General features: G+C 50.4%; 2 protein-coding genes across 2 annotated transcripts in view; both read left to right on the forward strand.

Moving 5' to 3' along the window:
- MTMR14 (myotubularin related protein 14) overlaps positions 1 to 8,810 on the forward strand; it is a 91,572-nt gene extending 82,762 nt beyond the window's left edge. The window contains exon 15 of the mRNA XM_048487303.1: positions 8,374 to 8,810. Within this exon, the coding sequence (XP_048343260.1) occupies positions 8,374 to 8,551 (178 nt within the window). The 3' untranslated portion in view covers positions 8,552 to 8,810. The remainder of the gene's footprint in view (positions 1 to 8,373) is intronic.
- Positions 8,811 to 8,859: 49 nt separating this feature from the next.
- CPNE9 (copine family member 9) overlaps positions 8,860 to 27,055 on the forward strand; it is a 94,645-nt gene continuing 76,449 nt past the window's right edge. The window contains exons 1-3 of the mRNA XM_048487304.1: positions 8,860 to 8,935; positions 11,220 to 11,317; positions 11,661 to 11,916. Coding sequence (XP_048343261.1) covers positions 8,860 to 8,935; positions 11,220 to 11,317; positions 11,661 to 11,916 — 430 coding nt within the window. The remainder of the gene's footprint in view (positions 8,936 to 11,219; positions 11,318 to 11,660; positions 11,917 to 27,055) is intronic.

Here is a 27,055-nt window from a genome sequence, read left to right on the forward strand (position 1 = left end):
AAGAAGAAGAGTTTGGATTTATATCCCCCCTTTCTCTCCTGCAGGAGACTCAAAGGGGCTTACAATCTCCTTGCCCTTCCCCCCTCACAACAAACACCCTGTGAGGTAGGTGGGGCTGAGAGAGCTCCGAGAAGCTGTGACTAGCCCAAGGTCACCCAGCTGGCGTGTGTGGGAGTGTACAGGCTAATGTGAATTCCCCAGATAAGCCTCCACAGCTCAGGCGGCAGAGCTGGGAATCAAACCCGGTTCCTCCAGATTAGATACATGAGCTCTTAGCCTCCTACGCCACTGCTGCTCCAGTGGTGGGAATGCCTGGCAGGGAGGGGAAGGAGAAAAGGGGAAAGGGACAGCTGAACCAAAAAATAATAACAAAGCCGCTGAGAACATAAAGAGCAGGAATAGGGGCCAGGAAGCCAGCCAGGACGTCGCTTGGGATTGAGTTGGCCTTCCTGCTTGGACAGACTCCCTGTGTGTCCTGTTGTAAAAAATCCCAGTATCTGTTCCACAATGAGAGAAGCGAGGAAAAGAAGCTCCCTTGCCTGTTTGCAAGTTGCTGAGCTACATAAACAGCTCCTCTAGCAGAGTGGGGGGGGGGTCTTCTTGATCCCAGGAGTTCGTGGTTCCTCCAGCCTGTAGCATAGGTGTCAAACTCGCGGCCCTCCAGATGTTATGGACTACAGTTCCCATCATCCTTCCAGCATGATGCTGGCAGGGGATGGTGGGAACTGTAGTCCATAACATCTGGAGGGCTGCAAGTTGCAGGGGATGAGGTCTGGAGCGCTTGTGGACTCCTTTGCTCAAGTCCTTTTCCTGCAATAAAACCCCCACTAGAGTCGAACGGTTGATGCTTTGAGGAGCCTGTGTAGTGGGTGGGGCACAGTGGCCAGGAGATGGGGGTGTGTGTGTGTGTCTGGTTTTGTACTGGGCTGTCTCAACCAGCAGGTGGCTGTTTTCAATTGCACAGTGGAAGCTGGTAACGCTAGAGGGGTCTGCAACTTGCAGCTCTCCAGATGTTCATGGACTACACTTCCCATCAGCCCCTGCCAGCATGGCCAATTGGCTGGGCTGATGGGAATTGTCGTCCATGAACATCTGGAGAGCCGCAGGTTGCAGACCCCTGTGCCAGACTGCCCCAGATCATTGGGGGGGGGGCAGGGTCCGGGCTGCTCCGTGTTGGACCAGAAGCCCCATACGTTATTCTGAAAACCCATGTGCAGATGCTCTTTGGCGAATGGGAGCAGGCAGGTCCCAACTTCTCTTGTCACTCAAGCGTGTGTGTCTTTCTCCAAAGCCTGGAGCCTACATGGGGAGCGGATCTGAAGGGCAGCAGAAAACGTTGGCTGTTCCCAGACCCCAGCAGGGAGGAGGGCAATTAACCCTGCAGTCCTTGCTAGCTTTTATGCACATACGCTCCTCCGTCACGTGGACGCCTGTTGAATGGCTACCCTGTAGGTGGAGATGTTTTTATTCATATTGTTCCCATTGAGACGTTCCCGTTGAGATGTTTTTAAGGCACCCCCAGCTATTGTTCAGAGCCCCTCAGGGGACTGAAAATGCTTTTACAGAGGGGGGGTTGCATTTGTGTGGAAAGGGGATAGCCCCCCCCCTTCTTCCTCCCCAGCTGTTTTTTCTGCTAAATGCCTCCCCCCTTCTGCCCCACACGGCCAGGTTTGGAAACATGCATGTCGTTCCATCCTTGGCAGCTGGCTCAAGCATAACAGATGCCTTCAGTGTGGGCAAGATCCCAACGAGGACATAGAGTGCCCCGGCTGAGCTGTGTTCTGGGGTCCCACATGGCTGACTCACACACTGCACTTTTTCCTCTCTTTCATTACGGCCACATAAATGCAGCCGGCTGCCTGCTTCTCCGGCCCTGGACTCTTCTGTAGCCGCCTTGGCCAGCAGCACTCCGGTTCCCCCACAGTCGGGCAGACGGCCACAGTCTGGGCCTCGCAAAGAGGAAAGCAGCTGCTACGTTCTGAGAAGCAAAGGATTTTTTAAAGGAGCCGGTTGTGAGAGGAGCAAAATGTCTGCACAGCGGGGCAGGGTGGGGGGGAAGGCCGCAGGAGAAGCCCGCTTTCTGCACGTGGTCAGGGACACTCTGTTCCTGGAATCCTGCAAACAGGTTCATCCAGGCCAGCCTGTAATAGGGTTTGCTGTGGCTTAACGCCTTTGAGGTTCCAGCTTCCTCTGGGGAAGGGGATGTAATCTACATATTCAGATAAATTGTGACCTCTGCATTCTTTTGCACTGATTCCAGAACAAGAGGACGTTGCGTTGGTGAGGAGGGGGGGTGGCCCATCCCTGCCCACCCCTTGGTGCTTCTTTTGCATTCTTCTGTGAATGGATTTTATGGCTTTGCTGTTGCAAGTTTTATCACCTCCCCCTGTCAGTGGCGTAGCGCCAAGGAGGCGGGGGGTGCATGATGCACCAGGCGCACGCCCCCGCGGAGGCATTCTGAGGGCAGACAGGGGCTTGGAGGGGCGCATGCGCGCACCAGGCACACTTCCCCCTCACTCTGCAACTGCCCCCACCCCCTGTGTGTGAAGTATGTGGTATCCAGAGGTCTATCCAGAGGCACAAGGAGGGTCCAGTTAGTCTTCATAGGGATAAGAACATAAGAACAAGCCAGCTGGATCAGACCAGAGTCCATCTAGTCCAGCACTCTGCTACTCGCAGTGGCCCACCAGGTGCCTTTGGGAGCTCACATGCAGGATGTGAAAGCAATGACCTTCTGCGGCTGTTGCTCCCGAGCACCTGGACTGTTAAGGCATTTGCAATCTCAGATCAAAGAGGATCAAGATTGGTAGCCATAATACAGGGATACTGTATTCCCTATGGATTTGTCCTCTTCCCTCTTGAAGTTCTGTGTAGCAATAGCTGGTGACATGGAATGCTGGATGGGGGTAATTCCATAAGCTACTTACAAAGATAGTTGTGATGCAGATAAGCCAGCTAAGCTACCATAGGACTGCTGCGTTGATTAATACCAGTGGTTCTTTCCTCACGCTTGCATCCATACTCCCCCAAGGAGCTCATTACAACAACCCTGAGAGGTAGGCTAAGGAAAGTGTTGTGTGTGGTTGACCTGTGTTCCCCTAGACAGCAGTGTGGGGATTCAAACCTGAATCTTTCCAGGTTGCATCTAGCACCACCTGAGCCCGCTTTGTCAGATGCACGAAGTGATCTTTTAGGTAAAGGGGAGGGGGACAGGGAGCTATTGCAAAACGAAACACTTTGGCCCAGCCAGCCAATGCAGAAGCTCATAAGAACATAAGAACAAGCCAGCTGGATCAGACCAGAGTCCATCTAGTCCAGCTCTCTGCTACTCGCAGTGGCCCACAGGTGCCTTTGGGAGCTCTCATGCAGGATGTGAAAGCAATGGTCTGCTGCTGCTGCTGCTCCTGAGCACCTGGACGGTTAAGGCATTTTCAATCTCAGATCAAAGAGGATCAAGATTGGTAGCCATAAATCGACTTCTCCTCCATAAATCTGTCCAAGCCCCTTTTAAAGCTATCCAGGTTAGTGGCCATCACCACCTCCTGTGGCAGCATATTCCAAACACCAATCACACGTTGCGTGAAGAAATGTTTCCTTTTATTAGTCCTAATTCTCCCCTCCCGCTCCCCCAGCATTTTCAATGAATGCCCCCTTGGTTCTAGTATTGTGAGAAAGAGAGAAAAATTTCTCTCTGCCAACATTTTCTACCCCATGCATAATTTTATAGACTTCAATCATATCCCCCTTCAGACGTCTCCTCTCCAAACTAAAGAGTCCCAAATGCTGCAGCATAAGGAAGGTGCTCCAGTCCCTCAATTATCCTCGTTGCCCTTCTCTGCACTTTTTCTATCTCTTCGATATCCTTTTTGAGATATGGCGACCAGAACTGAACACAGTACTCCAAGTGCGGTCGCACCACGGCTTTATATAAGGGCATGACAATCTTTGCAGTTTTATTATCAGTTCCTTTCCTAATTATCCCCAGCATAGAGTTTGCCTTTTTCACAGCTGCCATGCATTGAGTTGACATTCCCATGGAACTATCAACTAAGACTCCCAAATCCCTTTCCTGGTCTGCGACTGATAGCACTGACCCCTGTAGCATGTATGTGAAGTTTGGATTTTTTGCCCCTATGTGCATCACTTTACATTTTGCTGCATTGAACTGCATGAAGTGCTGCTCCTCTTGGGCAGTGAGTTCAAGACCAACTCCATCTCTTTCCTGACATGACTGAAGTTTGCTTGTAGCAGCGCTTAAACTGCTTGTTTGTTTGTAAACTGCTGGGGGACCCCGTTGGTAAACTGCTTGTAAACTATTTGTAAACTGCTGGGGGAACCTGTTCTGTGGCAGAAAGGAGTGACGTCTGGGCATGGACAAGGTAGGGGAGAGAAAGCGTCAGGCAGAGCCACCTTCCAAAAATCCCTGCTCCCCTTGTGAAGAAACCAGCCCCGCCTCTGCAGTTTTGAAGGCAAGCCCCGGGGTTTTTTTACCAAGAATTCAGCTTAGCTTGCTGCTACTGGCTGCCTTCCCTTCTTCCTCTGCCCCACCCAGTTTGGATAGCCGCATTGTCACTAAATGGGTAATTTCACAGAGGAGGCAGCATGTGGCCGCAGCCAACGCTTACGCCAAAGTCTTGTGTAATCTCCTGATAGCTCTGTGTGCGACTGTGGGGTTTTCTGCAGAAGAACCATCCTCTGTTGTAACATGGCTAAGCCCCGGGCTTTGCCTGAATTCGGGAACCGGAATTACACGGGGCTTTGTTTGGTGGGGAGGGACCTGGCTTCCACTCCTAGGCATCTTCTCTGCCTCTTCTGTTAAATGAGGCAATCATACAATAGCCTGGAAATCCAAAGACGGAGACTTTGTGGGTTTGAGGTTAGGCGAAGAGAGCCAGTGTGGTAGCGAGTGAGGGGCTGGAAATAGCAAGGGGAGCACAGCTGGCTGGGGTGTGCTGCCACAGACCTGGCAAGGGCTCTGCTGGAGCATTCCCCCCTGCCTCCTACCCCCTCCCCCTGGTTCTTTGTCTCTTAACTACGGGGCCCATTCTAGTGAGGGGCCTCTTGGGTTCCCTGGGAGGGTTTAGTTCAGGGGTCTGCAACCTGCGGCTCTCCAGATGTTCATGGACTACAAATCCCATCCGCCCCAATTGGCCATGCTGGCAGGGGCTGATGGGAATAGTAGTCCATGAACATCTGGAGAGCCGCAGGTTGCAGACCCCTGGTTTAGTTTTAGTTCTCAGATGCTGGTTTTGTATATTGTAATGCTGTTTTAGTGGTTTAGCAATGACACAGGGCTTATATTATATTAGTATTAGTTTTAACTTATGCCCTGTCTGTTTATGTTCATCTTGTACACCGCCCTGAGCCCTTCAGGGGAGGGTGGTATATCAATCCAAAAATAGTTAGTTAGTTAGTTAGTTAGTTAGTTAGTTAGTTAGTTAGTTAGTTAGTTAGTTAGTTAGTTGGGGCCGTTCGGAGGGCTGAAATAAATAAATAACCCTGCCTCTGGCATTCTCAAGAGTTCAGATTTGGCACCAGGAGAAAGAACAGCCTGTCTGGATTAGACTAAATTCCACCCAGTCCTGGGTTTGTTTTCCAACAGCAGCCTGCCTAATGCTGGGTGGAATCACAGCCGAGTGACGGCTCAGCTTTTTGAGCAGTCCAGGCAGGAAGGAAAAGTCCAATAAACCCAGCCTCTGGAGTAGCGTTCAGAAGGTCCCTGCCCCGGACTTGTGTGTTCTTTAAGCCTGCTCAGGGCTGGCACGGAGGATCTAAACTTTAAAGCCTCCCAACTTTGGGAGGCTTTGTGAAGTGTTGGGAGGAAAGCTGAGAAGCTGAGCAAAGGAGGCAAATGTCCTCCGGGAGATCTAAGCCCTGCTTTCCCCGTTGGAGAGCGATCGCATGGAGCAGTGGAGCCTGTGCGCATATACCTGGCTTTGGTTTTCAAATGCACAGCCCTGGGCCGGAGCTTCAGTATAAACTCGGTTCGGAGAGAGTTCCACCCGATCTCGCCATCTTGTGTCGGGAGGCGTCACAAAAACGGTTCCTTTCCCATCCGTTCCTTTTGATGTGCTCTTTTTCTCCCCCCCCCCCCCCCCCCCCCCCACTTGTGCAGCTGGTCAGATAAACAGAAGGCCGGGCCGCCTGTCTGTTGGGCTTTCCGCATTGCTTTTAATCCCAGCCTCCTCCCGCCTCCCTCCCTCCCCCGGTTGCCGGTTGCTCTTTCCGGACCCCGGCACTGGTGGCGGCGGGTGGCGTCCTGGCACTTCCATTCAAATTAACGGTGGCAGCTCCTCGCCTGCGAACGACTGGGGAGATGAAAGGGAATCCGTGATGGGCAGGCTTGTGCGGTGCCCTTGGGGTGACCTTTTCGAAGGAATGCTCGTATTCCCTTTGAGCGGCGCAGAGAGGGGGGCAGCTGCGTGCAGGCACGACAAAGATGGTTTCTCTTAAGACCCTGGGAACAGATGCCTTTGAACTGTAATCTCCCTTTGCGTGGCTCTCATCTGGAACGTCTTGTTTGCATCTCTTCCCCCCCCCTCCCCCAACTGTATGTAGATCAGATGAAGAAGCGGCAAATCACAGGGGATACCTTGGCCTACTCCGCCTGAAGCTCTCTCTCTCTCTTCCTCTCGTACCTATTTCCTTACCGAATGGAAAGAGGAAAGGAGGGGGGAACTAGTGGCACGCTGGCGATTGCAGCTGTGGGCTGGGGAGGGGTCCTGAGGTTGTGATCTACCCTGAGCCCTTCAGGGGTAGGGCGGTGTACAGATCGAATAAACCAAATCAAACCCTTTGGAAGCTGTGCTCTCAATTTGGGCCCAGCGGGTGGCTTGGGAGCAGTGGGCCCAGTGAGGCAGGAAGCTAGCTGGGCAGTGGAGCTGGAGCGGCATCATTCATCCCAGAGGTCTGAGCCAGAAGGCTTTATCCCAGCAGCGGTTTTCATGAAAGCTCAGCCTGTGGGGCGCTGTGTCTCTGTGAAGGGGGTGCCCAGTTAAAAGGGTGTGGGGAGGGGGAGGGGAGGGCTGGCTTGGCCTTCGTTTTGCCAGAACACTGGAACTTTTAATTTCAGGCTCCCTTTGGAGCACAGCAGTGAACCCAGAGCGATGAGAATCTGAACAGTGTAGCTATCTGGAGAACAATATCCAGTAACTAAGTCTGTTCTGCTGAAGAGACGCTTGTTCTGTACTCCAGAGCCCTCCTAGGGCTGTGGATTCTTTGCTTTTTTCCCACATGGTATGGTGTCTGGTTTCTCCCAACGCCCCACAACAAATGCTGGACTAAAGCAGTCCCCGGAGTTTCCTCCTGCCCTCTCCCTTCCTCTGCGCCACGGACGCTCCATTGAGAGTTGGAGCGGGGATGGCACAGGAAGCGAAGCCAACTGTCCTGTGGAGCTCGGGTAGCCCCAGAAGCAGCTGTAGGGAGCAGATGGGGCCTGTCCTGGTCATTTGAGGCCCCATCAACGTGGTGATGCTGAAACAAAGAGGCCTCTAAGCCACAGGTGTTGTCCTGTGTAGAAGGGCTGCTACTTTTTGTGCAAGACAGCAGCAGGGATACTATACGCAGAAATGGCAAACTCCAGCTATACCTACCATTGAAGAATGGCGGGTGAAAGTTGTTAGATCCGGCCAAGATGGACAAGTTAAGCTTAAAGAAAAGAACTTTTAAGTTCACGGACCAGTGGAAACCCTTCATATAATGTTTAGACAACACAAGGGGGGGGGATTGATGTCTAGTGGTTTTGAAGGTTAAGGGCTGTTAAAATATGATCCAGTGGAGAGAAAGCGAGACTTTTGTTTAATAATTGCATTAAAGATTTAATTTCATTTGCATACTTAATTACCAAATACTGAAAGTTAAGGGTTTAAGGGTTTATATTCAGTGCCGAAGAAACTGGAAGTCTCTATGAAATAAATACCTTATAATTTGGCACATTTTTTTCTTTGTATGTTTTGGATTTGGATTTTGAAGTAAATTTTTTTTAAAGGGGGGGGGTTGGGAGGCAGATGGGTTGCCACTTAAGAAACCACTTTTTTAGGCTCCTGCCAGGGTGATGACAAGACACCACTTGCTTATATTTTTCTGCCTCTGTCTTCCAGAGGAATGGGGAGTCACCTGTCCCTACGAAGTTTCTCTGATTCATGAAGCTGTGTGCCCATAGTCTTCTGTTTTCACCTGTATCTTGAGCTAAGGACTGAGCCCTGATTCAGATTTCACCTCTGCCATGAGCTCATTTCCCTCGGTGTTGTTAGCCAATGGCCCTTGGCCTTTCAGGCTTCCTCCCGTCCCCTTTATCTGTGGTATGTTATATTTGCGAATGAGCAAGTCTTAAAACAGCTAGAGAAAGTTTTTGTCATCTTCTTGTCCTTGCAGGCTAGTGACGCTTACAGAGCGGGAGTCCCGGCTGGACGAGGTGCGTTCGGCATTCCTGGCTACCTACAGCAGCACGGTGGCTCTGAAGCCCGTCTCTCCCAGCCCTTCCGGAGCCATCGGTGGCTTGCTGGAGCAGTTTGCCCGGGGTGTTGGACTGAGAGGAAGCGGAATCCTTTGACCCCACCCGACCAGTTCTAGACCGAAAAGCGAGGGAACCTCAAGCCATGAGAGACCAGATTCTCTGGTCGTCTTCTCCTCTGGATGCTGCCAGCCACACTGCCTCACTGCCAGCCCTTCTAGGTCCATCACAGACTGAGATCACAACCTCCAGTGACTGAGGCTGGGCTGGCTTCTACTGGAAAGTTGGGGTTTCCCCCCTAATCATGCTGGACTTGGCTAGCTCTGACAAATCACCATAGTAAAATGTGTCAAAACACTCCCCTCTGGTACTGTCTTGTGTGTCTTATTTCTTTCGCCTTGTGCTGCATGGGCAGTGGCCGGAGCCTTCGGTCAGAAATGCTTGAGGTTGTGAGAGTTCTTGAAGTAATGTCTCTCAAAGGGTGTAAGTTGATGCAGGCCATGAAGTTCGGTGTTTGAGTTGGACTCCTCTTCAGCTCTGAGGGCAAAACTTTCTTGCTGCCTTTTGCAGCTCTAAATTAAATAAAGCCCTGGCCCTCTAATCAGTGTCCTGGGCCCAAAACCATATTGTGACTTGTATAAATTAGGCAAACAGATCACATTTTTAAAAAAACTAAGTTTGCATACTGGTTGTGGTGGGTTTTCCGGGCTGTGTGGCCATGGTCTGGCCGATCTTGTTCCTAACGTTACGCCTGCATCTGTGGCTGGCATCTTCAGAGAGGGAAATCTGTTACACACTGTGTCCAGTGAGACACACACAGTGGACACAGTGTGTAACAGACTTCCCTGTGTGGTACACCTCTGAAGATGCCAGCCACAGATGCAGACGAAACGTTAGGAACAAGATCTACCAGACCATGGCCACACAGCCCGGAAAACCCACCACAACCAGTTGAATCCAGCCGTGAAAGCCTTCAACAATATGTTTGCATAGTTCATTAGAGATTTGTTGGACATGGTGAAGGGCACCTAACTATAAAAACATACTGAGCTACAGTCTAACTCTGACTTGTAGCACCTTTCTGAGATTTGGGGATCTACTTGTAATCGTACAGTTATGACCATAAAGATTAGAGTCCTGGTGTGAAGGGTTTTTTGTATAGTAAATCTGACTTTTCAGTAAGCAGATTTGCAGAGCCGTGAGAGTATCCTTTCTGTATTGTCGAAGACTTTCACGGCTGGAATCACTGGGGTGTTGTCTGGTTTCTGGGCTGTTTGGCCGTGTTCTAGCAGCATTCTCTCCTGACGTTTCGCCTGCATCTGGGGCTGGCATCTTCAGAGGATCTGATAGTAGGAAAGGAAAGCAAGTGGAGTAACATATATACCTGTGAGAAACGTCAGGAGAGAATGCTGCTAGAACACGGCCATACAGCCTGGAAACCACACAGCACCCCAGCATCCTTTCTGTCGGGCAAAGAAGGGCTTGTATCCTGCCATGCTATGAAACGGCACCTCGAGCGCCAGCAGTTAACACTAGGAAAATCTGTGGAGCCTTTTTCCAGAGAGTGCAGGCGATGTAAAAACTGGAGCTGTTTTGCTTGTTGTAGGCTGTTTCCTGTGGAAAGCACGAGGGGTGGGGTGTAGGTGGATCATATTCTTCCCAAATGCTCCATCAGCCTTTTCCTTCTGCTGTTCATATGAAGCTGTCTTTAACCAGAAACATCCGTATGGTTTACTGTTAGAGCCCCGCTGCCTGCAGAGCTTTTTAACCAGAGATTCCAGGGATTAAACACAGGCCCCCGAAGTACAAAAAGCCACCCGGTTTTTTCACAGTGGTTGTTTCTTATAGTTACATTCCTAAACACACAACTGATATAATTTGCTCGGAATGTTTCGGTCACGAAAAGGAAGTGCCGCAGCGGTTTCATAGAGCACATCCGTTGCGTGCGCTCTATGATACAGCTGCGGAACTTCCTTCTCGTGACCAAAATACTCCAAGAAAACTATTTCAGTTGTGTCTTCAAGGTCGTAATGGCAAGAAACTGGACCACTGTGGAAAATCTGGGCAGCGTTCTCCTTGCTGGCAATTGGAGACGAAAGAAAGAGTCTGTTCTCTGGAGGGCTTCCTGTAATTTTGTGAACTTTCTGAAATTAATTGGGGCAGGGGGGAGGGGGTGGAAAGAAAAGGATGCAGTACTTTCAAAGTAGGGTGCCTTGAGTTGGTTTCTAGTGCTTCCAGGCTGGATTATTCTGATACCTGTCTGTGCCTGTAATGCTGAAGGCTGAGGCCGCTGAACAAAAAAAGAGGGAAGACTGAGATTAAATAAATGGAAAGAAGACTTGGGCTGTTGGGCAAACAGGTGAAGTAAAGGTCATACACTGCAGCCTCTCTAAAAGGACCAAAATGGCACCGTCTGCTGAATTCACGGCTAGAGTAGGAAACCAAAAAGTTGTGCTTTCTCCCTGTACGTATGTGTTCTTCTTCGTTTGCATATATTGTATAAAATGTAGCATATAAACTTTTGCAAACTTCATTGTGTGAAAGCGTTCAGAGCATAAGGCCTTTCCCCGCTCTTGCTAGGCACGAGTTCTTCCGAACCCCTGAAGCCTGAAAGGGCCTTTTGCCAGGTTGAGTTCTCGGGACGCAGCAACTAACTCCAGCCAGTCGCCGCTATCCTGCGCGGGGCTGCGTCCCCGGATTTTTATTGCACTGAGCGGAAAGGGCGGCGGTTTCTAACTTCCACCCGGACTGTCACTCCCCTCTCCAGCCTCTCCGCCCCGCATCGGTCTGGCAGAGGAGGGCGCAGCGGGGGCCAGGCGAGCGGCTCCCCCGCCCCCCTCCCTCCCTCCCTCTCCTGTGCTATATGTACACACGCATCGGGAAAGCGGCGGAGCTTTCAAATTCGCCCGCTTTGCAGGCTGGGGGAGGGAGGGGGGCAGAAAGAAAGAGGAGAAGAAGAAGCAGAAGCGCGACGAGACCTCTTTTCCCCCAGCCTCGCCTGGCCTGGGCGGAGCTGCGAGGGCGTGGGAGCTGAGGAAGGGGCGACCGAGCGCTTCCCCGGGTCTGGGCGTGTGGCCGGATTCAGCACCTTGGAGAGGGGCGCCCGACTTCAGCACCTTGGAGAGCTGCCGGCGGGGAGAGACGGCGAAGCAGCGCCAGGGCGCCCCCTGGGGACGGGCCAGGCGAGGGCGGGCGGGCGAGCGAGTAGGGCGCCCTCCCTCCCCCACTCGGGTCCCTCCCCCAGCATCCACACGTGCTGCCACCTGGAGCCGGAGCGGACGCGGCCGGACGGAGCGCGCCAGAGCGCCTCGGAGCTCCCCTCTTCCTCCCCGCCCCATGGCGCGCGCCCCTCTTCGCCCCTAACGCTGTCCGAGCCCAGCGGGGATCATGGCATCGCAGGGAGACCTGGAGCCCGCGCCTTCCCGAGTGCCCGCCACCAAGGTGGAGCTCACCGTGTCGTGCAGGTGAGAACGGCTGGGGGCCCCGGGTGGGTGGGGGCGCAGAGAAGGAGGACCCCTGACTTCAACCCCTTGCTTGCCCCGTTGACTCAGGCAATGAAGGGAGGGCGCCGGAAGATTTCTCCCTCGCGTTTACCGTACTTGGGGGAGGGAGGACAGTGGGAAACGCCTCCCTCCTTGGGAGCTTGCATGATGAGCATGGGTTTGGGAGGAAGATAAACAGCTCCTGTGAAAGTGTCTGAGTATCCGGTGCACGTGGGGCTATCCGGGAGCACAACACGCAAATATGTTGCAATACATCTTTTCTGTTTGGTGCGGCCAAAGAGTGGTTAGATGTATACAGTGTTGGGAAAGGGGGGATGCAGGGTATTATGTGTGCTACTTAGGTGATGCTTGCACTGTTTACATATGTTTCACTCATGTGTTCAACCCTTGTCAGTTTTCTGTATGACATTTGCATGTATGTGTGGGTCATTTGATGGCTATACTAATTTACAAGCATGCATGCGCATATAGGATCCCTCCCCCCAGCTAGGTATGTGCCTTCTCAGGACTGTGATTTGTTTCCATTCCCATATCCTGATGAACGTGCAATTGTTTATAGTCCGCCTTCAGGTTGGTGTATATAGTGTGAATGACCAGCATTGTGTGTCTATATATTGTTCGTGTGTGTGGTGTTTGTCATACATGCGCTTTGCTCTGGATGTTTCCTTGAGCATTCGGCTCGTGTTTCTTGAATGTGGCTAAATTCTTCTGCGGCCAGATGTTTCATTCTCCATCCCAATGCCTGTAGCACTTGCTGTATACGGACAGGGCTCCTTGGATAGACAGGGTGTGCTTGAACCTCATTTGGTCCAGCTCTCTACCTAGTCACATACTAAACCTCTAAAGATCAGTCTGCCCTTACAAGTTGCCGTGGTGTGTCAGAAGCAAAAGAGTACAAGGTGTGCTGCTGGTTGAAGTGCAGGGGGTGCCCGCAGAAAACGAGATTCAACCAGGTGACTCCAGAAAAGTGAGCTACGCATTTCCGAGGAAGGCAAAAATCTTCCAGAATCGCTAGCCAGTGTGGCATGGGTGGGCGGGTGGGATGAGGCTAGTCCCATCCCAAGGAAGTGTGATTCTAATTCTAAATACAGGCCAGCCAGAGGGAGCTTTCTAAGCTTTTAGCCAAGTTTCGGCCTACGAAGGGCCCCTGTTCGCTAACATTCAAAATAACTTCAAGCGATGGCTCTCTTGGGACTGTACCACCGCCAGAATGTTGCGGGGAGGGGAGGTGTTGCTTATTGACATACTCCTTTATGTGCCTCTCTTTAACCTCACCACCTCCTTGCCTATGAAAAGCCCTGCAAATTGAGTAGAATTTTAGGCTACATGTCTCCACTCCCCTTCTCTCTTCTCCCCCCCCCCCCCCCCAATGTTCTACCTTTGCCGAGGCTGCTTATTTTGTTTTGTTATCTGGGAGATTTCATGTGCTTTCCTTCCCCTGAATTCTGAAGTGGAACAGTCCCAGGAGGGCTGTGTCACACTATTCCCCTGGTCAGCCTCTAAGGCTTGAATGCTTCTATGGTGTCCAGTTCTCCGTCCAGTGTCTTATCACTCCTCCCTTAAGTAGCCCCAGATCTAGGCTGAATCCTGACTGAAGGGTTCCATCCAAAAGGTTGTTGCAGGCCAAGATTCTTCGCTGTGCCTCCGCTTCCAGCCCTTTCATTTCTTCTGGGCTTACCGTGGCGGCGAACCTTTGGCACTCCAGATGTTAAGGACTACAATTCCCATCAGCCCCTGCCAGCATGGCCAATTGGACATGCTGGCAAGGGCTGATGGGAATTGTAGTCCATCACATCTGGAGTGCCAAAGGTTCGCCACCACTGGCTAGGAGGAGGCTGCGCTATAGCCCCTGGTGCTGAACAGAAATGGGGAATAACTGGATGAGGACAGGAAGTGCTTTGCATCCTGTCCAAGATCCAATTCTGTTGGTGAGGGATGAGCTTGGCAAACTCTCGGGTTGTGTAGTATGTGTTTACATAGCAAACACGTCGCCTCAGAAGCAAGACCTATTCAAAGGGGGGGGGTCACCTCCAAGTAAACACGCGTAAGCTTGCGCCTCACTGCATCCAGTCCCATGGAACAAAAACTCCATGATCTCCTCTTCTCCTTGCTGAAGGAGAACATGGATTGGATATCCCCCCCGGGTGGGGCTGGCCCTTGAAATTGCCGAGAAACTTTCCAGGAGGGCTGGAAGGCTACAGGTAGCCAGGAGCGAAGCCCCTGGGTCTGCTCAGTCCGGACTTTGCTGCAGTGGCAATAACACCAGGAAAAGGCCCACCACCCGTGACTTAAAGAGGACTGTTCAAACGTCCCAGTCCTTTCCTGGGGATCCTCCTGCTTGCTTCTCCCTTCAAGCCTGGTAGCAGATGCCATTGGTGGTTGTCTGGGGGGAAAAAAACAGCAGGAGGGATTTCCTCCTGGAAAGGGGTGTCTGTTCTCTATTGGAGACGACTCTTGGAACGACAACGATGAACACAGCCTGAAATGTTGGCTTGGTTCTGTGACCCAAGGAAGCGTTTCTGCTGGAAGGCCATTTTTCTCATTAGTGGGCTGTCTTTTGAAAACTTCTGCGCCCTTGGAGGCTGAGTGTCACAGCTCAGAGGGAGCGCCGTCGTTCACGGGCAGCTTCAAAAACGCGATCTTCTCTTCCCCCGTCTGCTTAAGAGACCAGCTTAGTTCTGCTTCGGCGTGGATGGTGGTACCATAGGAAAGATTTGGGCTCGCTGCCCAGCTGGCTCCTGAAGTCAAAATTCAGGTCAGGATCCTGGTATTTCCATAGCAAAGAAAAAGCGAGTTTCTAGTCCTCATGATTAGCAAGTTTTGAAAAGAGTGGTCTGTTTCTGTCTCAGGCTTAGAAACCAGAGAGATAATGAATGAGGCTTTCAATAGGGGTGCCTGTCTTATGGCAACTCCATAAGAACATAAGAACTAGCCTGCTGGATCAGACCAAAGTCCATCAAGTCCAGCACTCTGCTACTCGCAGTGGCCCACCAGGTGCCTTTGGGAGCTCACATGCAGGAGGTGAAAGCAGTGGCCTGCTGCTGCTGCTGCTCCTGAGCACCTGGTCTGCTAAGGCATTTGCAATCTGAGATCAAGGAGGATCAATCTGAGATCAAGGAGGATCAAGATCGGTAGCCAGAGATCGACTTCTCCATAAATCTGTCCAAGCCCTTTTTAAAGCTATCCAGGTTAGTGGCCATCACCAACTCCCTGTCATCCCCCCCCCCCCCCCCAACGCACACACACACCCCATTCTGACATGCAAATTCTTTCCTCTTCTTTTTTGAAGCCTCTCGTCCATTTCAAAAATTAAACACCCCTTCTCCCAGCAAAATATGCCCACGAGCATTTAAATCAGTGTGTTGTCAAAAGCTTTCGTGGAGATAATCCACTGGCTGTTGTGGGTCTCCTGGGTTGTGTGGCCGCGGCTTTCGCTCCTGACATTTTGTCTGCATCTGTGGCTGGAATCTTCAGAGGTCTTTCATAGGCACCAGCCACAGAGGTGGGCGAAATGTTAGGAGCTCAAAGAACCAGACCGTGGCCACATCGCCCAGCAAACCCACAACAGCCATTAAAGTGAAATATATTTTTGCAAATACGTTGCACGGGCTTAAGTTGTCCTAGCAGTAAGATATAGTCTGGATTTGTTTTTGTTAAGCTGGTTGCAGAATTGGAAGGCACACATGATTGGCGGCTGGTGCTGGATGTCAGATCTCCTGGACGTCCGTGGATTAGTGTCCAATCTCTTCTGGGATCCAGAGGCTGGGAGGCTGGCTCCGACGGAAGCTCACAGGAAGGGGACAATTAGGAAGGGAAAAGGGCGTTCTGGCCTGCTGGGAAAAGGCCTGAGCCAGCGCAGCGCCTAGAGCCAGTGTTTCCCAGTCCCTGGAGGCTGTGTTTAAAAATAGACCTGAATGGACAGAGAGAAAGAAGCCGCCGTCCAGTCAGGGAGAGAAAAGTGGTTACCACAGGCGATAGGCATCCGCCTACTTCACTGGGAGCGGAGCAGAAATCTATGCCTCCCCCACCTGCCCCCAAGGAACAGAAGGGCTCTCGTCTCCTTGCAAGCAGTGGAACGATGTTTAAGGAGTCAAGTCAGTTCTTTGCACAGGGGCAGACGATGCCATCCTCCAAGCAAGGAGAGGCATTGAAATAATCCTATGGGGGGCAAATAATCCTCTGTGGGTCATGGCAGTAGTATGCCTCTGGGCAACAGGGACGCTGCCATCCAGGCCTGCTGGTGGAGAGTTTCCCAGAAGTGCACCTGCCTGACCTCTGAACAGGACTCCCTGCTGCAGATGTTCTCTGCTGGGGTCAGGCACGGGGGCCAGTCCAGGGAGGGTTTCTGAGGCCTTGTTCAGGCATTATTGGTTTGATCGCTGGACCCACACGTTGTGATGCTCACTGGGTCACCTTGGGCCATTAATTTGTTCAGTCTAACCTACCTCAAAGGGTTGTTGTGAGGATAAAACAGAGGAGGGCAGAATCAGGTATTTCTGCCTTCCTGAGCTCCTTAGAGGGAGGTCAGGGTAAAAATCTGGTAGGTAGGAAGGCAGATAAATAGATGGAAGACTCAGTTCTATCTATCTATCTATCTATCTATCTATCTATCTATCTATCTATCTATCTATCTATCTATCTATCTATCTATCTATCTATCTATCTATCTATCTATCTATCTATCTATCTATCTATCTATCTATCTATCTATCTATCTATCTATCTATCTATCTATCTATCTATCTATCTATCTATCTACGTACCTCCCTCTATCTACCTACCTCCCTCTCTCTCTCTCTCTCTCTCTCTCTCTCTCTCTCCCTACCTACCTACCTATCTATCTATCTGCCTGCCTGCCTGCCTGCCTGCCTGCCTACCTCTCTCTCTCTCTCTCTCTCTCTCTCTCTCTCTCTCTCTCTCTCTATCTGTCTATCTATCTATCTATCTATCTATCTATCTATCTATCTATCTATCTATCTATCTATCTATCTATCTATCTATCTATCTATCTATCTATCTTCTCTCTCTCATCTATCTATCTTCTCTCTCTCTCTCTATCTACTCACTCTCTCTCTCTCTCTCTCTCTCTCTCTCTCTCTCTCTCTCTCTCTCTCTCTCTATCTATCTATCTATCTATCTATCTATCTATCTACCTACCTACCTACCTACCTACCTACCTACCTACCTACCTACCCCCCCCCTCTCTCTCTCTCTCTCTCTCTCTCTCTCTCTCTGCCACCCACCTGCCACCACCCTGTCTGTCACCCACCCTGCCCTGCCTGCCCTACCTCCCTACCCCTCTCTCTCTCTCTCTCTCTCTCTCTCTCTCTCTCTCTCTCTCTCTCTCTATCATCTATCTATCATCTATCTATCTATCTATCTATCTATCTATCTATCTATCTATCTATCTATCTATCTATCTATCTTCTCTCTCTCTCTCTCTCATCTATCTATCTTCTCTCTCTCTCTCTCTCTCTCTCTCTCTCTCTCTCTCTCTCTCTCTCTCTCTCTCTCTCTCTCTCTCTCTCTCTATCTATCTATCTATCTATCTATCTATCTATCTATCTATCTATCTATCTATTTTTGCCCCATCCTTCCTCCTTTGAACTTCATTTGGGAATTCCTGGTTCTCGCCAGACTTTCTAATCACTTCACAACACCAATATTCAAGGTGCTACTTGCGCGAAAATGATGTGTAAATATTTCATCTGGGTTTGCATGTTACCTTTTTGTCGTCGTTGTTGCTATGCTGAGATGGAACTGCTGCTACCTGTTGCTTTAGCTCAGCCTTGCAAACACTTCACCTGAGCCTTTTACAAGCCCCATGTGACATCTCCCTCTACCAAGTGGCAACCCTTTTCTATCGTCCCTCTCTTAAGTGCCAGGTTTAGCTCCATTCCAATTTGGAGCTGGGGAGCGGGCCCTTAGAAGATTGTCTTACAGGGATGAGTTTTTGCCGCTACCTGCATGGGGCAGCCCACACAGGTCTCTGAGATTTCCTTATGGCCTCATATGCCTTATCTCACATGTCCCTTCAGCAGAAGGCATCTGAAGCTGCCTTCTACTGCATCAGCCCTTTGGTCTAGCAATAGAGTTTCCAGCTCTGGGTTGGGAAAGATCTGGAGATGGGGGGTGGGCGGGGGGGGGGTAGAGCTTGAGAAAGGCGGGGTTTGGGGGAGGGACCTCAGTGAGGTATCCTGCCACAGAGCCCACCCTCCAAAGTGGTCAGTTTCTGCAGGGGAACTCATTTCAGTCGCCTGGAGATCTGTGGCAATCCCAGGAGATCACCCCCTGCGGGTTGGCAACCCTGTCCAACAAGGTCAGTACTGCCTGTGCCACAGGTGTCAAACTCGTGGCCCTCCAGATGTTATGGACTACAGTTCCCATCATCCTCTGCCAGCACCATGCTGGCAGGGGCTGATGGGAACTGTAGTCCACAACATCTGGAGGGCCACGAGTTTGACACCTATGGCCTATGCCCGTGGTGGTGAACCTTTGGCACTCCAGATGTTATGGACTACAATTCCCATCAATCCCTGCCAGCAATTGGCCATGCTGGCAATTGGCCATGCTTGCAGGGGCTGATGGGAATTGTCGTCCATAACATCTGGAGTGCCAAAGGTTCGCCACCACTAGCCTATGCAAATTAGCGGCAGCTCTCCAGGGCCCTGGGCAGAGGGCTTTTCGTATAACTTCCAACCTGATGTTTTTAGCTGAGATTTGCACCCAGGACCTTTTGCATACAAAGCAAAGGATCTGCCTCTGGGCCATGGCTCTTCGCAGCACAAAAACAGGAGCCCTCAGCGTATTGGTCTTCTGAGGCTGGGAGGGAGGGAGGGGGGGAGGGAGTTGGTTGGAGCAGCTGTTTGGTGCAGGAGAAGCTTTCCAGCCTGACTGGCAGCTGACTATCACCCATCTCATTCCAAGGCTCCGGTCTCCTGCCACGCAAAACCCCAGTCGCTATCTCCCAAAGCACAGCCCTGCTTCTTGGCTCGGTCAGCCGGTGCGTTTGCTTGGTCAGGGCAGATCGGCTTGAATCAACAACAAACTTCTCTCTCTGGAGATAAGCTGGAGCTGCTGTGGAAGATGGGTCAGGGTGGGCCAGCAGTAGCGCAGCTGGTAGTTCCTGCTCCTCTCTGGCAGGAGAGGAATAGGTGGGCAGGCGTGCAGGAGTACAGCTGGTAACCGCCTGCTCCTGGGACTTCTCTCCTACAGCACCCCATCCCCAAGGGCCCTGCCTGCAGATTTGAGTGGCCTCCCAGGCACAACTCCCCTCCCTCCCCCAAATTCTTTGACCCTCCTGTCACAGTTACTCTCCTCATCTGTTGTGGTTGCACTGAGTGGAACAGGGTGCCTCTGCTTCGTGCTCCTTTTCGCCCCTCTCGTCTAAGACCAGCCAGAGAGGGGTCTGGCAACATGGCAGGAATTGCTGGGCTCGAGAGAGAGATGCTCAGAGAAGTCTCTTGCCCTCTGCTTCATCCAGGTACTTCTCCCACAGAGGAGATGAGGGACTTGAAGATATTGAAGAGATAGAAAAGGGGCAGAGAAGGGCAACGAGGATGATTGAGGGACTGGAGCACCTTCCCTATGAGGAGAGGCTGCAGCGTTTGGGACTCTTTCGTTTGGAGAGGAGGCGTCTGAGGGGGGATATGATTGAAGTCTACAAAATTATGCATGGGGTAGAAAATGTCGACAGAGAGAAATTTTTCTCTCTTTCTCACAAGACTAGAACCAGGGGGCATTCATTGAAAATGCTGGGGGGGAAGAATTAGGACTAATCAAAGGAAACACTTCTTCACGCAACGTGTGATTGGTGTTTGGAATATGCTGCCACAGGAGGTGGTGATGGCCGCTAACCTGGATAGCTTTAAAAGGGGCTTGGACAGATTTATGGAAGGGAAGTCGATCTATGGCTACCAATCTTGATCCTCCTTGATCTGAGATTGCAAATGCCTTAGCAGACCAGGTGCTTGGGAGCAACAGCCGCAGAAGGCCATTGCTTTCACACCCTGCATGTGAGCTCCCAAAGGCACCTGGTGGGCCACTGCGAGTAGCAGAGAGCTGGACAAGATGGACTCTGGTCTTATCCAGCTGGCTTGTTCTTATGTTCTTATGACCTGCCACTGCCACCGGGGTTAGTTTCTCTGTCAGGCCCTCCTGTGGCCTTAGCCAGTGCCCAACCACGCAGACCTCTGATGTCACCCCCAACGGTTCTGAACTCTCGACTCCCCTTCAATTCCCAGCACTGGTTGAAGTGGGTAGGAACAGTGGACTCTAATCTGCAGAACCGGATTTGATTCCCCACGAGCGGTGGACTCTTGTCTGCTGAACCGGATTTGTTTCCCTGTTCCTCCACATGAAGCCTACCGGGCAACCTTGGACGGGTCACAGTTCTCTCAGAACTCTCTCAGCTCCGCCTGTTTCACCTCACAAAGCATCTGTTGTGGGTACAGGAAGGGACATTTATAAGCCACCTTGAGACTCCTTGCAGGAGAGGAAGGCGGGGTGGGGGTGGGGGCCGTATCAATCCAAGCTCTTGTTCTTCTTCTCTGGAATGCCAGGAGACTGAGGCATTCCAGGGTTTTGCATGGCCTGAGCATTAGACTGATGAATGCAGACGGGTCCCTGCAAGCCCTTCTTCTTCTGCCGTTGGTATGTAGGCATTAAAAAAATCCAAAAGGTGCTTCTCAAGGCCTGAGCTTCTGGCGGGTGAAAAACAAGCAGTTTAGAATGTGCTCAAATTGGGTTTCTGAATCGATCGACGTCTGTGAAGGAAGGCTGATTTGCAATTGCTTTTCAACCTCACAGTGCTTGACAATGCCTGTGCAACGGTGTGGCCCAGGAGTCTGGAGGTGGAGGAGGAGGGAAGGGGGGGGGCAAGACAGAAAGAAGCTGTTAGCAGCTGGGCTAGTCCAAAAGTTAAAAAAACCCTCCCAAACTGACAGTGGGTCTGGAATTCAGCATCCCGAAAATCTCCACTCTCTCTTTTTAAAAAAGGTCTGTTGCCTCTCCAGGTATGTGGAAGGCCCCTGAAAGAAGGTGCTGCTGCCTCTCAGCAGTGGTTAAGAGCAAGTGCACTCTAATCTGGAGGAACCGGGTTTGATTCCCAGCTCTGCCGCCTGAGCAGTGGAGGCTTCTCTGGGGAATTCAGATTAGCCTGTGCACTTATCTGGGGAATTCAGATTAGCCTGTGCACTGAATTCAGATTAGCCTGTGCATTCAGATTAGCCTGTGCACGCCAGCTGGGTGACCTTGGGCTAGTCACAGCTTTTCAGAGCTCTCTCAGCCCCACCTACCTCACAGGGTGTTTGTTGTGAGGGGGGAAGGCAAGAAGATTGTCTGCCCCTTTGAGTCTCCTACAGAAGAGAAAGGGGGGGATATAGATCCAAACTCCTCCTCCTCCTCCTCCTCCTCCTCCTCCTCCTCCTCCTCCTCCTCCTCTTCTTCTTCTTCTTCTTCTTCTTCTTCTTCTTCTTCTTCTTCTTCTTCTTCTTCTTCTTCTTCTTCTTCTTCTTCTTCTTCTTCTTCTTCTTCTTCTTCTTCTTCTTCTTCTTCTTCTTCTTCTTCTTCAGCCATGTTGATGTCAGAAGGATGACAGAGGGTGTAAAGCAAAGCAAGGATCATTCCAAACAAGACAGCTGAAGCCAGAGCAGCCCTTTGGAAGCCAAGGCAATCTGCCCTTCTTGACACACCTAATCTGGTAGAAAGCACTGTCAAGATGCAGACGTATAGTGACCTCGTAGGCAAGACATTTGGAGGTGGTTTGCCACTGCCTGCCTCAGCATGGGCTGAGAGAGTTCTGAGGGACCCACGGGCCCCCAACAGGCTACATGTGGAGGAGTGGGGAATCAAACCCAGTTCTCCAGATTAGAGTCTGTTGTTTTGACTACTACACCATGCTGAGTACAAGCACGGAACAGGCAGTCTGGCCCTTGAGGACCCCTAATAGTGTGCTGAAAGGCAGCTAGAAAACCTCAAATGCATTCCAGACTTAGTTCCTTTTGATGTCCATTAGGTAGGTTTCTTTTCAATGTATATTCCACTTTTCTCCCTGATCAGGGAGACCCCAGGTGGCTACTTTTACATTTCTGGGATACCTTTTAGACTCTGCTTTTTGTCGGCAGCAGCTGGTGATGTAACTGAGGTGCTCCAAGACGCTTTTCTGGTGGTCGGTGAGAGAGGGAGGGAGGGAAGCGTCAGGGTGCCGTACCTGCTCCATGACGAACAGAAAGAGACCCAGGGAGGCAAGGAAAGAGATGCGTGTAATGGGGACAGGTGCCGAATCTGGAATCCAGCACTGAATCTGGATTCACATTCTGTTGATGAAGACTTTGGATTGGTCTGTGAGAGCTGGAAACAGCACGCCAGTCCCGCTGAGTTCTCTAATAAGAATACGCTCAGTGCACACATCAACCAAGTTAAACCTTACTGATTGCCCCGCAAGAGAATTTGGCACGTCCAAAAATCGGTGTTTAAAACAGGGACGCTGTAAAAGCTTTTCTTCCTGCTAGAGCTACCAAGCCTTTCCCTTCCCACTTCTATGCACTGTACTCTTCGCGCTGTTGAAGCTCAGCTGGAATTCTCCTGAATTTATTTACTGGGGCTGTAAAATAAATTTGACAAATCTGGAATTACTTCTCAGTAAACCATAGGATCGGGCTGCAAGAGTTGTACAGATCTGAGAAATTTCCTCCTGGGGTTTTCCCAGAACTACGGCGGCAGAAGGCACCGCTTGATGAGACGTTTGTCTCTGCGCCATTCATGAAGGTACCAGAGCCCTTCTGCTGTGGTGGAAACCTTTGGCACTCCAGATGTTATGGACTACAATTCTCATCAGCCCCTGCCAGCATGACCAATTGGCCATGCTGGCAGGGGCTGATGGGAATTGTAGTCCATAACATCTGGAGTGCCAAAGGTTCACCACCACTGCGGCCATTGGGTCTAGTCTTGCCCACCTTGTTGACAGTAATATATTAGTCTGAATAATATTTAAACATCATAAAATCAACGGAGTGATTAAAATTCTTGTTTCTAACGTTCTGCTTTCCCTACTGACATGGCAGATATTACAAATATTTAATACATCTTCCCTGAACTCTGTCTATAGATGAGTCAGACTATGGCTCTGACATCTCAGTCAGAAAAAGAAAATATTTTCCAGCATTCTTACTGGCTAGGATTTTTTTAGTTGGAGATTCTAGGTCATTGAACCTCTACCCAGAGGTGGGATCCAGCAGCTTCTCACAGGTTCCCAAGAGTAGGTTACTAATTATTTGTGTGTGCCGAGAGGGGGTTACTAATTGGTGATTTTGCCACGTGATTTTTGCCTTAGTTAAGCCCCTCTTCTCAGCAGTAGCGCGCAGAACTTGGAGCAGTCTAGCCGGAGGTGCACCGGTGTGCGTGGCAGCCTGTCCCTACGTGCATTTGTTTCCTGCCCAAGGACTGGCGCAGTGGCTGCGTCCTTGCCACATCCCCGCCCAGGAATGCCCCGCCCCCGGAATGCCCCACCCCCGGAATGCCCGACCACGCCCCCGTCATGCCCTGCCCAGCCCCATTGGCGCTACGCCACTGTTTGAATCCCACTACCATGGGAACCTCTTACAAAATTTTTTGGATCCCACCACTGCCTCTACCACTCCCACAGAGCCGAAGTCCCTTCACATATACAACTGGACTGCTATTAAAATTGTGGGTTTTCCCCTCTATTATCTTTTTGTAAAAAATCGTGCTCCCCATTCCCTTCCCATTTCCCTGTTTCTTGCCCCTCTCTTTCATCTTCATCCTTTCCACATGAAACTATGAAACTGCCTCATGCAGAGTTTGAACCATTGGCCTGTCAATGGGACTGTTGCCTGTTCTGACTGGCAGTGGTTCTACAGGGTCTAAGGAAGAGGTCTTTCATACCACTAACTATCAGATCTTTTTAACTGGAGAGGCCAGGGATGGAACCTGTCAGAGGATTTCAACCCAATGGGAGATGAGGCTCACTGACTAAGAGCAGCAGTGCCGTAGTGGCTAAGAGCAGGTGTACTCTAATCTGGAGGAACCGGGTTTGATTCCCAGCTCTGCCGCCTGAGCTGTGGAGGCTTATCTGGGGAATTCAGATTAGTCTGTGCTCTCCAAAACACGCCAGCTGGGTGACCTTGGGCAAGTCACAGCTTCTCGGAGCTCTCTCAGCCCCACCCACCTCACAGGGTGTTTGTTGTGAGGGAGGAAGGGCAAGGAGATTGTAAGCCCCTTTGAGTCTCCTACAGGAGAAAAAAGGGGGATATAAATCCAAACTCTTCTTCTTGTTGTTGCACAGGAGAGAAGTGGGGGGGGGGGCTATAGATCCAAACTACTCTCCTCCTCCTCCTCCTCCTCCTCCTCCTCCTCCTCCTCCTTCTCCTTCTTCTTCTTCTTCAAGCTTTTCTTGGGGTCGGCTCTTATTTTCTAGTTCACCAGTCCGCGAGGCTGAAAGTTTAGTTTGCAACTCATGCTTTTTGTCCTTAGTCGTCTGGAAATTTTGCCAGAATTGGTTTGCAGCTGTTAATGTCCCGAGGAGTTGATGCAGCCCGTCACAGAACAGTATTCTTAATTCGGTTAGCATTTTAAAGGTTTAAGTCCATTCAATACATTTTCAACTGCCACAGAAACAAAATTGTCCAGGTCAAAGGTAGAGTATGGACGAAAGCTTTGTAAAAAGTGTTCACGGTGTTGAGAAGGAGATTAATCACCCAACTCCTCACAGTCCTGAATTTTACTCCAATTGACCTTAGGCGGAAAGACTTCTAGCCCAGTATTTGCAAGTCCATCCTTAGCTAGTTGGGCAAATTCAGCTGTTGTTTTCGTTGGGGATTCAGGAAAAGGGGGATCAGGCCAGCAATTGGTTTTATGTAGTAGGCCCTCAACAAGCTTAAGTTGCTAAAACGTTGATGTCATAAAAAGAAAAAAAAACACTTCCCAAAAGCTGGTCCATATCATGGAGGGAGGGCACATATTATTTTATTCTATTTATTTAATTGAATTTATATACTGCCCTCCCCTGGAGGGCTCAGGGCGGTGTCCAACAATCATGTACAAACATTTAAAACAATCATATACAACATTTAAATTAAAACACTCAATCCCCACTAAAAGGAACCATAAATATATAATTTCCATACTTTCAGGCGGCATTAAAAGTACTCCCTCACCCCCTCCCTTGCGCTATAAGGCATCTTAATGCATTACTAGAAAGGGTGGAGTCTTCATGAATAGGTGGAAGAAGAGACTTCATAGCAGTTTCACTCATAACAGACCCAGGAACGTGAACCTGTTGGGTCTCTCCTCTCTGTGCGTTGGGGAATATACGCATAGGAAAGGTGCTAGAGGCAATAACATAATATTCAGTAACAGGACAAGAATTGGGCAAAGGATTTGACTGGGGCCTAGGCTGACCTTTGAGAAGATCACCCATGAGGTTAGAGTTCTCAAGCGATCCTTTGTGCATGTTCCATTGCACATAGGAGGAATAATCCGCAGTGCCCTTGGGAAAAGATTTCTATTATATGGGCGATGCTGGGTTACACCAGCAGCATTTTTAGCAATGACTTCATTGGTAACATAATCCTTCCCAGCTTTTAAGTCCCAACCATTTAATTTTGTCAGCTGTAGCGTTTTCTAATTGTCTATGCCCTAAAATATCCAAGAGATCACAACAAAAACAATACGGGAAAGCAGAGTAGAGGGAGAGGAGGGTAAAGGAGCAGAAGTATCAGGGGCCCTTTCCCCACTTACCTTTGTCCGAGGGTTGCTGCGCGCAATTCCCAGCGTGCGCAATTCCTGGTGCGCGCCCCGGCTTCCCCACGACCCGTGCTCTGCGCGGGGTCATCAAAAGGCGGCATTTCAAAAGGCGCCAGGAATTACGCTTGCTGGGGGGGGGGGGGGCGCGAGAGAGGCAGCATCGGGGCAGCTGCGTTCTCACCGCCCCTGAAGTGGGGAGTGCAGCTGGACCCCGCGTTACTTGAGGAGAGTAGCGCAGGGCTTAAGGTAAGTTTAGAAAGGGCCAGGTACTGGGGAAGATGGAAAACCAGGAAAGGAACCAGGCTGTCTCACAGTAAGGTGTGGGCTTAAAAGGGGCTACAGTAAAGGTGGCTAATCTAAGACCTGGGAGACAGGTGGCTGGTTCAAAACCTGAGGGACACGAGACTGATTTAAAACCCGAGGGTTAGCTAAACTTTCCTCCAGCTCAAAACACACTGGAGAAATTAACTCAAGATCTTCTGCCTGCTCTATAGGAGTTCAGGGGTCTTTAAAAGCACAAGATAACACACATTTAGATACATCCTAGAGAGGAGGAGAATGCCCATTTTGTGAAGACCCAGTTTGTTCCTTTAGCTTATTATTTACATGTTTCAAGCTAGACATGGTAGAATCTTTATTTTTCTGCTCTACTACAGCACCCCAAAAATACTAGTAATTCATTTGCCGAGGATGGGGATCTTCAAAGAAACACCTTAAACCCCTAAGTTTCTTTTGATCAAAAGAACCTGTAAGATGCTGCTGAAGAGCAGGTTCCACATATGTGTAGCCACCTGGGCTGGACAGCTTTATCATTCATGCCAGCAGTGAACCTGGGGGAACAAACTTCATCTCCCCTTGACCCATGTTTCTGGACTTTTCCATAGGACCACAACAGAAGTGAGATCTTTTCTAGGACCACCAGGACAATCCCCTCGAATCACACTTTTAAGAAAAGAGGGTACGCACGCTTTTACCACTCCAAGAGATCCAGAGCACCGGAGAGGGGAAATGCCTCTGCCAATGCATTACCAGTCACCAATGTGTGCCTAGGTCTGCCCACAGTCCGGGGACCAAGCTGTTGAACAATTTGTTGAGCAATTTCAACCCAATAAGAGACACAGCTTGAACTTGAATTAGCAGGAACTGGACCAAATGGGCACAGATATCAACTTTTAAAAGTTTATTGTAGACCAGTATACTTAAGAGAGAGTCTATCTCACCGAGAGGTCAGATTTGAATCTCTCCCCGAATAAACACCAATGTTCAGCTTTTATAGTCTGGTATAAACAAGCGTGCAATTATGCAGAAACCTTGCAAAGATGCTGAAGAAGACCGT

Source organism: Sphaerodactylus townsendi, linkage group LG03 (assembly GCF_021028975.2).
Source record: "Sphaerodactylus townsendi isolate TG3544 linkage group LG03, MPM_Stown_v2.3, whole genome shotgun sequence".
NCBI classification, from domain to species: domain Eukaryota; kingdom Metazoa; phylum Chordata; class Lepidosauria; order Squamata; family Sphaerodactylidae; genus Sphaerodactylus; species Sphaerodactylus townsendi.